Source organism: Myotis myotis, unplaced genomic scaffold (genome assembly GCF_014108235.1).
Source record: "Myotis myotis isolate mMyoMyo1 unplaced genomic scaffold, mMyoMyo1.p scaffold_m19_p_8, whole genome shotgun sequence".
Classification (NCBI taxonomy): Eukaryota; Metazoa; Chordata; class Mammalia; order Chiroptera; family Vespertilionidae; genus Myotis; species Myotis myotis.
Genome location: NW_023416390.1, coordinates 29758943 through 29773542, shown reverse-complemented (window position 1 = coordinate 29773542; position 14600 = coordinate 29758943). Strand labels below are relative to the sequence as shown.

At 47.6% G+C, this 14600-nt stretch overlaps 1 protein-coding gene across 1 annotated transcript; it reads right to left on the bottom strand.

Annotated features, from left to right (window-relative positions):
* Window positions 1-8113: 8113 nt before the first annotated feature.
* On the bottom strand, window positions 8114-14324 carry LOC118661505 (pre-mRNA-splicing factor ATP-dependent RNA helicase DHX16-like). Its single transcript, XM_036319603.1, is given in 8 exon segments — window positions 8114-8181; window positions 8184-8783; window positions 8786-9238; window positions 9241-9410; window positions 9412-9977; window positions 9979-10691; window positions 10694-11114; window positions 14226-14324. Coding segments are annotated over 8 exon segments (3090 nt in total).
* Between the last annotated feature and the right edge of the window lie 276 nt (window positions 14325-14600).

The window sequence follows — 14600 nt, the reverse complement described above, 5'->3', positions numbered from 1 at the left end:
TCTGAGTAAGGTTATATAATAATAAACTTAAGAAGAGAGTTTTGGGGATTCTGCCCAACAGGTCACATAATGACAGTGCTCTGGGGATAGGCTTTAGGGGAGCTCCAGACCCATTTTTCTCCCTTGAGGGGCTGCTAGGCTGACTGACTTTCACAACTCCCATATTTGTGGGGCTATTGTTTTCAAGGCTCCTGTGGAGCTGGGGAAAGGCGGGGGGACTAAGGCAAGCTCCAGCACAGAGCTCAGTGTTCTCACCGAGATTCAGCAGGTTTTCTTGAACGGGTGTTCCTCAGGTGCCACAGGCTGCAGTCAGTGTTCTCACTGAGATTCAGCAGGTTTTCTTGAACGGGTGTTCCTCAGGTGCCACAGGCTGCCGTCAGTGTTCTCACTGAGATTCAGCAGGTTTTCTTGAACGGGTGTTCCTCAGGTGCCACAGGCTGCCGTCAGTGTTCTCACTGAGATTCAGCAGGTTTTCTTGAACGGGTGTTCCTCAGGTGCCACAGGCTGCCGTCAGTGTTCTCACTGAGATTCAGCAGGTTTTCTTGAACGGGTGTTCCTCAGGTGCCACAGGCTGCCGTCAGTGTTCTCACTGAGATTCAGCAGGTTTTCTTGAACGGGTGTTCCTCAGGTGCCACAGGCTGCCGTCAGTGTTCTCACCGAGATTCAGCAGGTTTTCTTGAACGGGTGTTCCTCAGGTGCCACAGGCTGCCGTCAGTGTTCTCACCGAGATTCAGCAGGTTTTCTTGAACGGGTGTTCCTCAGGTGCCACAGGCTGCCGTCAGTGTTCTCACTGAGATTCAGCAGGTTTTCTTGAACGGGTGTTCCTCAGGTGCCACAGGCTGCCGTCAGTGTTCTCACCGAGATTCAGCAGGTTTTCTTGAACGGGTGTTCCTCAGGTGCCACAGGCTGCCGTCAGTGTTCTCACTTGTTTTGTGGAGGTGTGGATTTTCAGAGGTCCTTCCTCCACCATTTCAGAAATGTTTCTACAGAAATTTGGTAATAGACTTGTGTGTGTGTGTGTGTGTGTGTGTGTGTGTGTGTGTGTGTGTGTGTGTGTGTATAAGTAACCCTACCTGACTTCTTTCTAAAAATACACATAACCACCGGAGAGATAGTTGGAATTCATCAAATTACTTCTTTTCTTAACCCTGAATGAGAACTTCATCATAGTGGTGATGGGGGTTAGTGAGAGAGCAGAGGGCCAAGGACGATGGAGGCACTAAAGAGAGAGCTCTTCTGTTTCCCTAATTTCCTGAAAAGTCCATCCGTATGGGTCAGGGATGATGGGTGATGTGTGTGTGTGTGTGTGTGTGTGTGTGTGTGTGTGTGTGTGTGTACGTGCACATGTGTGTTTATTCTTGCTTAGAAAATCACAGGAGAGGCCAGGGGATAGACAGGGCTGCTCCTGGACTGGAGGTTGGAAGGCAGGAAGCTGGTCTTCCAGGTCGTGTGTCTCTCTGAGTGGGTCCCTCTTTCCGCTTTAGTGTCAGTGAAAACAATGTTGAATTGCTACCCAAAGGTACTTCTGGCTAGAAATTTTGTAATTCTCTGAGTGAATTAGAAGCCTGCAAAATATAGCAAACCACACTTAAAGTGAAGTAGTAAGAGCTTGAAGCGTTTAAAATTTATTATTTTTCAAAAGTATTTTCCCCTTTTATATGACAATGAAACAAAAGAACTACCGAGTCCCACACTGACCGGAGACTTGTTTACTCTTTACTGATAATGATGGACCAAGTGCTCTGATTTAGCAACTGCCCCCAGTGAGGCCTTTCTTTCTGGGAGCAGAGCAATTGTGCGAGTCATTGGAGGAAGGAAGCAGCCACTTGCCCAACCAAGGACAGATTACACGCAGATGGGGTCGGGTCACTGCCACCAAGATTAATAATGGAGGATGGATGGTTGTGTGGGGCACCAATAAAGTGTGTTGATAAATCCTCTCATTTGAGGAGTTCTGCTGAGACCAGGAGTTGAGTTGGAAGCACATTTTGTGAACTGAAATCCCACTGGGGATCTCAGGGTCTCTTCCAGTGCCCCTACTTTCCAGGAGGCTTAATTTATCAGCTTACCTTTTATCACCAAGGCTAGTTCTACTTGAAGCAAAATAGTACTATAAGCAAGTTTCCTGCAGGGCTTAACCATTTTTCTTTAACCCCCTAGATCTGCATTGAATGAGTGCTTTTGGCTCTGTGCATGCCTCCAAGATAAGCCTCAACTTCATTCACAGCCAGAGGTAAATGACTGGGAATAGCCTTCAACTCTCCCCAGTGATGTTTTCAAATGAAGAGGGACAACGGTTGTAAATGGATCTGCTATAGACTCAAAAATAGTAGATAGCCCTAGCTGGTTTGGCTCAGTGGATTGAGCAGTGACCTGTGGACTGAAGGGTCCTGGTTTGATTCCGGCCAAGGGCACATGCCTGGGTTGCAGGCTCGATCCCCAGTAGGGGGCGTGCAGGAGGCAGCTAGTTAATGGTTCTCTCTCATCATTGATGTTTCTAACTCTCTATCCCTCACCCTTCCTCTCTGAAATCAATAAAAATACATTTTTAAAAACTTTAAAAATAAGAATAGCAGATAAATGGCACCTCATGGGCTGGTCCTGGTCTTATTAGAATTGTCAAAGGTGCTATGAGGAGGAGGATTGTGATTGATTAGTGATGCCTGTTGTGTATTAGCAGGAGTTACCATGATAACATGACACCTTGCCAGGCCTGGTGCACAGGCAGACCACTGCTCTGCAGCTCATAGGAATTGGGCTTGATGAGCCCTGCCACAACCTATGGACTGAGTTTCTGAGAGAAGGAAATAAGAAGATGTGAGTTAGATGAGAAGATGTGTGTAGAGTGTTCAGTCAGGTATGGAATTAGCAAGTGTTATGCCCAGATTTCAAGATTCCCAAGAGCCCACCAGGGAGCCAGCGAGTCCAATGCAAAAGCAAAGAGTCCTTTATTTCAAACTAGTTCGGCTCCCTGACCACACTCACCGATGCAATGGTAAGCCCAGTGGCAGAGAGAGGGCTAGCCCGATGGGAAGAGGAGTTTTATAGGGGGGTGGAGTAAGGGGTGGAGAGGTGACTGTGGGTCCTGCTGATTGGCCAGGCGCAAGTCGGTGTCTTGTTACACAGGATGTGGTCACATTGATGGCGTGCACTTCCCTTTATTATCATTGGTTAGTCCAGAGAAATCCTGGGTGTGGCTAGCAGAGGCTTGGGTTTCCGGGAAGAAGCCTTGCCAAGCACATGGCTCTGCCCAAAAATGGAGGACCCAGGGTAAGATGGAGGGCGTAGTCCTCGTCCTTTCACAAGCAGTTCTGCTTCCATAGACTCTGAACTCCCAGGGAATTCACAAGCCTGTCTCATTCATCTTTGTGTTCCCCACAGTGCCTGGCCCACAACAGGCCCTCCATCATTTGTGAATTAGTGAATGCTGCCTATAGAAACAGGTCAGAGAAATGGATCTAGTGATTGGTTTTGAAGACTCAGCTCAACCAAGTGGGAAGCATTGGGTGTAGGTGTGTATGTGGCGGGGGAAGGGTCACTGGTCACTGGGGCTTCCCTACAAGCTTCTGAATATGGATTACCTCCTATTTTTTTAAACTTAAAAGTTATTATTGGAGTAAAAGAAACACATAGTGAAGTTTAGAAATCATAAGGGGGAGTAGCTCTATGAGTTCTCATACACCTATGTAATCATGACCCATGTAAAAATTAAATTAAAAAAAAAAACAAAGCCCAACATGGCCAGCGTGGCTCAGTGGTTGAACATCGACCTTTGAACCAGGATGTCATGGGTTTGATTCACAGTCAGGGCATATGCCCAGGCATATGTGGTCTTAATCCCCAGTGTGGGATGTGCAGGAGGCAGCCTATCGATGATTCACTCTCATCATTGATGTTTCTCTCCATCTCCATTCCTCTCACTGAAATCAATAAAAATATTTTTTAAAAATGGAGCATCACCAAGCATCCCAGAGTGCTGGTATTGCCCCCTCCTCCTCCTCTCTTTCCTCAGAGATACCCCTTGTCCTGCCATGTAACATTAGCCATTAATTTTTTTTTTCAGTATTTGGTGACATTCGACCATGTTGTTGCACAGAATTATAATTTGTTCGTTTTTATTGCGGTATCATACTTCAGTGTATGCCATTACCATAATTGGTTCATCTGTTCACCTCTTGGCAAACATCTGGGCTGTTTTCAGTTTGGGGCTGTTACCAATAGATCTGCTAAGAATATCTTAGTTCATCTCTGTTGGTGCTTTTGACCCAATTTTTATTGGATGAGAGTAAAACCTTGGAGTGAAATTGCCAACTCCTAGGGTCTGTTATGTTTGACATTGGGAGATAGCACCAAAGAGTTGTCCAAAGTGGTTGTACTAATTTACACTCCAACAGCAGTGTCTGCAAGTCCCCACTGCTCTGAGTCCTTGCTACCTTTTCATTGTCAGTCTTTTCAATTTTATTTTATTTTATTTTATTTTTCGGTTCTCTCTCTTTTTTTTATTTTTTATTTTTTATTTATTGCTTAAAGTACTACAAAGGGTATTACATATGTGTCCATTTTATCCCCCCGCCCTAGACAGTTCCCTAGCCTCCCCTATCCCCCAGTGTCTTATGTCCATTGGTTATGCTTATATGCATGCATACAAGTCCTTTAGTTGATCTCTTACCCCCCTACCTCCTGCCCCCCAACCCTCCCCGGCCTTCCCGCTGCAGTTTGACAATCTGTTTGAGGCAGCTCTGCCTCTGTATCTATTATTGTTCAAAGGTTTATAATGGTCTCTATTATCCATGAATGAGTGAGATCATGTAGATGTGTAATATTATTTTGGTTTTCATTTTAATTTCCCTGATGACTAATGCAGATGAGCATCTTTTCATGTATTCATTGGCCCTTTGAATATCTTCTTTATTAAATCTTCCTCTAGTTTTGCAACACTGTGCCTTACCATTGGAATTTTCATTTTTAATGAATAAATGTTATTGGTTGTACTTGCTAAAAGTTATCAAATTCTGGTTTCCATCAATTCAGGACTCCTGTGGTGAACTTGTTGCTAATCTCTTTGTGAGAAAGCTCAACATTTAGAAGTGAATTTTCTCTGTACTCAGCCCTCAAGGAGAACTCGTTCTTTTGGAATGGCCATCACACACATTATACTGTGTCCTTAAAAATTACATTTAGCCCTAGCCAGTTTGGCTCAGTGGCTAGAGTGTCGGCCTGCAGACTGAAGGATCCCTGGTTCGATTCCGGTCAAGGGCATATGCCTGGGTTGTGGGCCCGAGGCAGCCGATCCAGGATTCTCTCTCATCATTGATGTTTCTATCTCTCTCTTCCTCTCTGAAATCAATAAAAATATATGAAAAAAAGTACATTTAAATAAAAAAGGGAAATTTCCTGCCCAGCAAAGGCCCCAGTCTGGGTCAGAGCCACCTTGCCTTATCCATGCGTGGCCCTGCTAGAGAGAATGCAAACGCTGTGCCTTAGTAGAATGTTCAGAAGTGTGATAGACCTGCCTGTTTGTTTGGCTGTTTGTCTTGTTTCCACTGGTGTCCCTGGTTCCCTTCCATTCCCTGCACCTGGACTCTGCCCCTTGCCCAGCTCCTTTGTGCTGACTCTTTAGTCGGATTGTTTGTCCTCGGATGCTGCCTGTTGGCTCACCTGCAGCTCCAGGCTCTGCAGCTGGTGGGCCACTCACGTCCCCTCTTACCACACTGCTACTACCCCAAGCCCCGCTCTGACCACACAGTTCTGAAGCATTTGGCTTCATCGATGGTCCTTTGGGACTTATTCCCAGAATGTAAGTATGAGTCAGCATCAAAAAATCTATTCTTCCTGAAATGGAAAAATAATCCTGTGATCCCAGGATTCTGTGGTGAGCATCCCTAAATCTTTGATTTCTAAAATTCACCATAGTTGATAACCAAGACAATGATCTAAAATCCTGACGGCTTTATAATGCAGTGTTGTCAAAGACATGAAATCCACAATTTAAGCAGTTTGCAGTGGAAGGGGGGGCGGGGGCGGGGGGGGGGGGGAGGGCGGAGGGCTGGCTCACCTGGTCTAATTGTTACAATCAGGAAAATGACTTAGCACAGTTCCCCTGAGGAGCTGTCAGGAGTATATGAATGTTTCTGACTTGTATCTATTCTCATCTCAGCAGCCAATGGAATATTGGCTACTGAGTAGTTTTTAATCAGTCTGTGCCATCTGCATCTAAATAAATTGGCTTAATGGTGAGATAAACGATTGCAGTTGGTATGACTCAGGGACACAAATGTCCTTTAATTGTCGTAGCCTGTTCTTTGAAGGATGCTCCAACTGCACGTTGCCCTCTGACGCAGAGAAGGTCACACGGTACTGTGATGACATTTGCTGGTGACGCGGACCCAATGCCTCAGTTAACCACAAGACAGAGTGACACAGCAGCCCAGTATCTACAGGGGAAAACTTCTGCCCGTTACCAAGTCTTTCGCTTTTCCTAGAGATTTAATTAGATTTCATAAAACAAAGCTGCTTTCTTCTGTGGCTGGTCAGCAAAAATGGAACATGCACAAACTGTTTTCTGAGTTGCTGATTTTATTTGGAGAGCAGTTAAGCCTATTTTCTGGATTTCTTCAGTGGCACTATTTTGGGAAATGTCGGATAGGAATGTGCGACATGTACCAAATAAAATAAAAGGCTTTTGTGGGTTGAAAATAACAATTTGGGTGTCAAGTTTATTTATACTGATAAAATAATTGGAAGTAGCTAACAAACTGCTTCATATACAGAGTTTAAAATATAAGTTACTCTCCAGCAGCACTCCCATCTCTATTGAATCACTCTGGTCCCTTATTTTGCTCAGCCCTATTCACCTGTCACTTACCCCTGCCTGTAAACCAACCCCTCTCCCCTGACTGAAGTGACCAGTTCTCTCCCTCCACCACACCCATGCCCTTCCCCCTACCCCACTTCGCCCTCCCTCCCTTTCCTCAGCATGGCAGGGGATGGCAACTCCATTTATCCATTTGTTCAGGACCCAAATCTAAGGGGTCCTCTTTGACTCCTCTCTCTCCATCATACCCAGTGTATCTGTTGTTGCTTCTACCCCCCCTCCCCCCAGATACATCCCAAATTTGACCACTTCTCTCCATGTCAGACCCCACCACCCTGGATCAAACTGCCTGTCATCACTTTCATCCTCTACCCTCTGAAGCCCATGCATCCACAGTGAGTCACAGTGATCATCTCATAATGTGATTCAACTGAATCACCCCCTTGCTTCCCCACTGGGAAAAAAATATCTAAGCTCCCTTTCATGGCCCACCACCCTGCTTCTTTCTAGTTCCTTCTTCTCAGGTTCCTGCAGCTGGTTAGTTTTATCTCAGTTGCATAAACCAGCTCCTACAAACCAATAAGAAAGAAACTATTAACAATAGAAACCCAGACAGTGGCTCCTCTGAGACTGAGTTTATTGCTCACAGAGCCTAGAAGGTCTCAGAAGGGGGAAGGCGAAGCTGGAGTCTGCTGGGAATCCATTTAGTTGAAGGTAGACCTTCGAATGCAGGGGTTTAATGAGTTTTGGGTAAGAATCAGGTTCTGCCAGGATTCAGATTGGTGGAAGCAGAAAGGTGAGTATTTTGAGGCAAAGGGTTGTAGGGCGTAAACTCTTGGTGATTTTTATTAAAGAGTTGATGGGTCTTTTGAGAAGTTTCTGTAATGAATAATGAATAATAATGAATTTTCGCCTGGGTAAAAGCGGCCTGTGATGCGAGGGAAGACAGAGGAATGGTGAGTCATGTTAACGTGGAGTCTAGGCTGTACACAGTAGGCTGTGTATGTGTGCATCGGTGGGGGTAGTTTCCATCTCATCTCCAAGCCATGTAGGAAAGTGGATGGTTTTGGTTCTTGGAACAGTGAGTACACACAGAGAAAATACAGCCCTGACCAGTGTTGCTAAGTGGTTCAAGCACCTGCCTGCGCATTGGAGGGTCACCAGTTCGATTTATTTTTTATTTATTTTTTTAGCTTACAAAAGTTCCCACAAGCTTTATTCCAAAACTACTTTACTAATGGATATAAATAACGTGGAGAAGATGGAGCTGATGTCGTGTTCTGCTTACGTTTCTTTTCTTTACCCTAGCTCTTCACGTGTCTTGCCTGTTTTGGGGGGCATTTTTTTGGCATGGGGATCTTCTAGCCCTTGGCTTTATAATAGTGAGGTGCCACCTCCAGAAGCCAGCTGCTCTCAATCTCCAATACCTGTCGCATGAACTCCTTGGTGGTCAAAACAAGTTCATGGTAGAGCAGCCAGCGAGGCTGTTCCTCAAAGAGGGAGGAGTTGGGGTGAATGAACACTGTCTGCAGCTGTTTCACTGTGCGGTAGCCGCTGCGAGTCAACCGTGCTGTGTGGTAAAAGTAACCGGCAGTGACGGCCTTGCGGACACGGATATAGTCCCCCTGGCAGGAACTGAGGCCAACTTCCGCCCGCTCCAAGAGCCCCTCCAGCTGCTCTCGCACATCCCGGGCTCGGCACATCGATCTGAACTGGACAGAGTTCTCATAGCACCACTGGGAAGAGGAACCACTCTCAGCCCACTGTGTGTACACGTTTAGCAGAACCAGGTGGTCCCCCCCAGGGAGGAAGAAGTTGACGCGGGCATTGTCCGCGTGGACGACTTTGTCCTTGGGGCGGTAGAAGATGGAGTTGTTGACCGACAGCATGGCGGCAACTGTCAGGATCTCCTCTGAGCAGCTGTACTTCTCAGAAGCCAGGATCATTTTAGATAGCATGGGGTCCACTGCAGCTCTGCCATCTTTCTACCAGACGTGGTGAGCTCCCCGAGGTGGCTGAGGGCTCCCAGAGCATGCAGCTGCTCCAGCGCCAGCAGCAGGCTCTCACAGGGCGGACGGTCCGGGAAGTCAAAGTGCAGGAGGTCATGGATCCCTAGGCTCTTGAGCAGCAACACCACGTTGCCCGGGCTGGTCCTCTGGATCTCGGGCACCGTGGTTTCCTCCAGCTCGTGCTGATAGGCCCAGGCGGTGTACAGGCGGAAGCACTTCCCGGCCGCCACCCGGCCAGCCCGGCCTGCTCGCTGATTGGCTGAGGCCTTGCTGCAGGGTGTGACCGGGAGTGACTCCATGCCACTGCGAGGGTTGTAGCTCTTCTGCTTACAGAACCCTGGATCCAGCACGTAAATGATGCCGTTGATGGTGAGTGAAGTCTTGGTGATGTTGGTTGCCACAACCACCTTGCGTGCCCGGTGTGCGTGGGGTGGAAAATTCGGGCCTGCATGTCGGAGGGCAGGTTGGCGTAGATGGGCAGCACCAGCAGCTCCCGGATCTTGGAGCCCAGGCGGCGGCAGCGGTCCTGGAGCATCTCGCAGGCAGCCTCGATCTCCTCCTGTCCCGTCAGGAACACCAGGACGTCCCGGGGGCTGCGTCACGTGGATCTGCAGCACAGACACGACACAGGCTTCCAGGTAGTCGGCCTCCGGAGCCTTGGTATAGAAGATGTCAACTGGAAACCTGCGTCCAGGGATCCGGAAGACGGGGGCGTCATCAAAGAAGGTGGAAAAGCGGGCAGTGTCCAGTGTGGCCGAAGCCACCAGGACCTTGAGCTCGGATCGGAAGCGAGCCACATCTTTGATCAGTCCAAAGAGAATGTCGGTGTGCAAGGTCCGCTCGTGAGCCTCATCCACCATCACCACGCTGTAGCTCGCCAGGTCGGGCTCCGAGAGGAACTCGCGGAGCAGCATGCCGTCGGTCATGTAGCGGAGGACCGTCCGCTCTGACATGCAGCCCTCGAAGCGGATGCTGTAGCCCACCTCACTCCCCAGCTTCACGCCCATCTCCCGAGCGACTCGGGCAGCCACACTCATGGCGGCCACTCTCCTGGGCTGGGTGCAGGCGATCTTCAGACCCTTCTTTGTATAACCCTCAAAGAGATACTGCGGGATCTGGGTGGTCTTCCCCGAGCCTGTCTCGCCCTCGATGGATGATGAGGACCTGGTGACTCGCAATGGCAGCCAGGAGCTCCTCGAGGAAGGGGAACATAGGGAGGCTGCGGCACACGGCCTGGATGCCCTCCTGCTGCTGGGCCTGGATGGGAGAGGGCGGAGCTGCCGGCTCCTCATCGCCCTGCAGCTGAGTGGCCCGAACAAACTCGATGGTCTCCTCTTCCTCGAGTACCAGCTGGTACTTGGGCTCCTGGGAGGCAGCATCTCGGGCCCCAAATTTCAGGGCGGCGGCCCCCAGCCGGACCTCCTCCCAGCGCCGCTGCTCCTCCCCGGGGGTGCCGGACTCCTCCTCCACCAGATCCACAGCTCGGGCTGGCTGTCCTCGGGTCTCCTCGGGCATGTGGTAGCAATTGGTGGCCTCCAGCTTCTCCTGCTCACCGGCTGCCCGGTACACCCGGGCCAGATCCCGCACTCGCCGCTTGTATTTGAGCTCTCGCGGCTCATGCTGGCTCAGTTTCACGTCCCCAAAAAGGAACTCCTCATCCGCCAGCTCGGCCTCCAGGTCCTCCAGCTTCTCTCGCTCCCGCTTGGCCAGGTACTCACGGCGGGACTTCTTCCGCAGCTCAGGGACCATGGCCTTCCGGTCGTCCTCAGCCATCTTGAGGCGCTTCTGCGCCTCTTCATGAGCCTTCTTGTCTGACCGCTCCAGGACATTGCGAGTCCGATCCTTGTCCCGCTGCCGATCCCGCTCCCTAAGGCGTCGCGCTCCTCCAGGTCCTGGAGGCGCTCTCGCTCTGTCCGCTCCCATTCATCCTCCGACTCTGGCTTTTCTGTTTGCTGTCGGCTCCACCCTGTCTTCTTCCCTCTCGCAGAATCCTCTTCTTCCTCTTCTTCCTGCTCCTGCCGTTTCTTCCTGAGGTGTTTCTGCCTTTTACACTTCTTCTGGAGATGGCTCCCAGCCCTACCCACACTCTCCTCACTGCTCTCCTCGCTGTCTTCCAGCAACTTATATGATCGGTTCTTCTCCAGCAGGGCTCGGGCCTCTCGCTCGGCGGCCCGGGCTGGCTTCTCCACCACCGCCTCCCGAGGCACCTCGCTCCAGAGCCGCGGGGCGAAGTCCCGAGCAGGCCCGCCAAGGTCCAGGGTGTCAGTGTCGCGCAGGCGCTGTAAGAAATCCTCCGCCGAGAGATAAACGACATAGAGACCAAAAAAACAATACAAAAGATCAACAAAACCAAGAGCTGGTTCTTTGAAAGGATAAATAAAATTGATACACCTCTAGCCAGGCTCACCAAGAAACAAAGAGAGAGGACCCAAATAAACAAAATCAGAAATGAAAGAGGAGAAATAACAACAGACCCCATAGAAATACAAAGGATTGTTAGAAAATACTATGAACAACTCTACTCCAACACACTAGACAACCTGGAGGAAATGGACATATTCCTAGATAAATACAACCTTCCAAAACTTAACCAGGAAGAATCTAAAAATCTCAATAGGCCAATAACTATGGAGGAAATCGAAGCAGTAATCAAAAAGCTTCCAGCAAACAAAAGCCCGGGGCCAGATGGCTTCACAGGGGAGTTTTACCAAACATTCAAGGAAGACCTAAAACCTATCCTCCTCAGACTATGTCAAAAGATCCAAGAGGAAGGAGCACTTCCCAGCTCATTCTATGAAGCCAACATCACCCTAATCCCAAAACCAGATAAAGACAATACAATGAAAGAGAATTATAGGCCAATATCCCTCATGAACATAGATGCCAAAATCCTCAACAAAATCCTAGCAAATCGGATCCAGCAGTACATCAAAAAGATCATACACCATGACCAAGTAGGATTTATCCCAGGGATGCAAGGATGGTACAATATCCGCAAATCAATAAATGTGATACATCACATAAACAAATTGAGAGAGAAAAACCACATAGTCATATCAATTGATGCGGAAAAAGCATTTGACAAAATCCAACACCCTTTCTTGATAAAAACTCTCAGCAAGATAGGAATTGAGGGATCATACCTCAACATAATAAAAGCCATATATGACAAACCCACAGCCAACATCATAATCAATGGGCAAAAACTAAAACCATTCCCCCTAAAAACAGGAACAAGACAGGGATGCCCCCTCTCACCACTCCTGTTCAACATAGTACTGGAAGTACTAGCCATTGCGATCAGACACGAAGAAGAAATAAAAGGCATCCAGATTGGAAAAGAAGAAGTAAAACTGTCCTTATTTGCAGATGACATGATACTGTACATACAGAACCCTAAAGACTCCATCAAAAAATTATTAGACTTAATAAATGAATTCGGCAATGTAGCAGGATACAAAATTAATGCTAAGAAATCCATGGCATTTCTTTACACCAATAGTGAACTTACAGAAAGTGAAACTACAGAAGCAATCCCATTTACCGTTGCACCAAAAAAATTAAAATACCTAGGAATAAACTTAACTAAGGAGGTAAAAGACTTATATGCTGAAAACTACAGGACACTGAAAAAAGAGATAGAGGAAGACATAAACAGATGGAAGAATATACCGTGTTCATGGATTGGTAGAATCAACATCATCAAAATGTCCATACTACCCAAAGCAATTTATAGATTCAATGCAATCCCCATTAAATTACCAACAGCATATTTCACAGATCTAGAACGAACGTTCCAAAAATTCATCTGGAATAAAAAAAGACCCCGAATAGCTGCAACAATCCTCAGAAAGAACAAAGTAGGTGGGATCTCAATACCAGATGTCAAACTGTATTACAAAGCCACTGTTCTTAAAACAGCTTGGTACTGGCACAAGAACAGACATATAGATCAATGGAATAGAATAGAGACCCCAGAAATCAACCCAAACCACTATGCCCAATTAATATTCGACAAAGGAGGCAAGAACATACAATGGAGTCAAGACAGTCTTTTCAATAAATGGTGTTGGGAAAATTGGACAGATACATGCAAAAGGATGAAACTAGATCACCAACTCACACCATACACAAAAATAAACTCAAAATGGATAAAAGACTTAAACATAAGACGGGAAACCATAAAAATACTAGAGGAATCCACAGGCAGCGAAATCGCAAACATATGCCGAAGAAATTTCTTCTCTGATAATGCTCCTAGGGCAATGGAAACTAAAGAGAAAATAAACAAATGGGACTACATCAAAATAAAAAGCTTTTGCACAGCAAAGGAAACCATCAACAAAACAACAAGAAGACCCACTACATGGGAGAACATATTTGCCAATGATACCACCGATAAGGGTTTAATTTCCAACATTTACAGGGATCTCATGAAACTTAACAAAAGGAAGATAAACAATCCAATAAAAAAATGGGCAACGGACCTAGATAGACACTTTTCGAAAGAGGACATACAGAAGGCCGAAAGACATATGAAAACCTGCTCAAAGTCACTAATTATACGAGAGATGCAAATCAAAACGACAATGCGTTATCATCTCACACCTGTCAGAATGGCTATCATCAACAAATCAACAAACAACAAGTGTTGGAGAGGATGTGGAGAAAAAGGAACCCTTCTGCACTGCTGGTGGGAATGCAGACTGGTGCAGCCACTGTGGAGAACAATATGGAGCTACCTCAGAAGACTAAAAATGGAACTCCCATTTGACCCAGTGATCCCACTACTAGGAATATATCCCAAGAAACCAGAAACGCCAATCAGAAAGGATATATGCACCCCTATGTTCATAGCAGCACAATTCACCATAGCTAAGATTTGGAAACAGCCTAAGTGCCCATCAGCAGATGAGTGGATTAGAAAACTGTGGTACATATACACAATGGAATACTATGCTGCGGTAAAAAAAAAGGAACTCTTGCCTTTTGCAACAGCATGGATGGAACTGGAGAGCATTATGCTAAGTGAAATAAGCCAGTCAGAGAAAGATAAATACCACATGATCTCACTCATTTGTGGATTATAGAGAACAACATAGACTGATGAAAAGGGACAGACTCAAAGACTGAGAAACAGCAATCAGGCTATCAATCCCCAGAAGGAAAATAGGGGAGGGCGGGGGTAAGGGGAAGAGATCAACCAAAGGACTTGTATACATGTATATAAGCCATACCAATGGACATGGACAACAGGGGGATGGGAGCATGAGTGTGTGTGGGGGGGAGGTTGGGGGTTAATGGGGGGGATGAGGACACATTTGTAATACCTTAACTAATAATAAAAAAAAAAAAAAAAAAAAAAAAAAAAAGAAATCCTCCGCCGAGCTGCAGCGCTGGGCCGTACTGATCAGGAACTGCGCCACGGGCTTCTCGCTCAGCCCCAGCACTGCGTGCAGCTCATCCTGCACCCAGCTCTCCAGTGACACTGGCGTCGCCATGGCGACCCGCTCCCTGAGCACGAGGGCGCCCTGCTGGGGGAGGCCTGGAGTCCAGATGGGCCCAGCGGCCACGCACCGGACAGGCCGAAGTCCTGGAGCCCAGAGAGGCCCAGCCCCTGCGCAGGAACTGCCTGGGGCCCGACGTTCCGTGTTGGGGTCCAGCCCCAGCAGGTCCAGGGGTTCCCAAAGGTGTGAAGGAATGACACAGCGTTCAGTTGATCAGCAGCCTAGCCAGGATCTCTAGCCAAGTTCTGTCTTGTATTGTCTTGTTACATC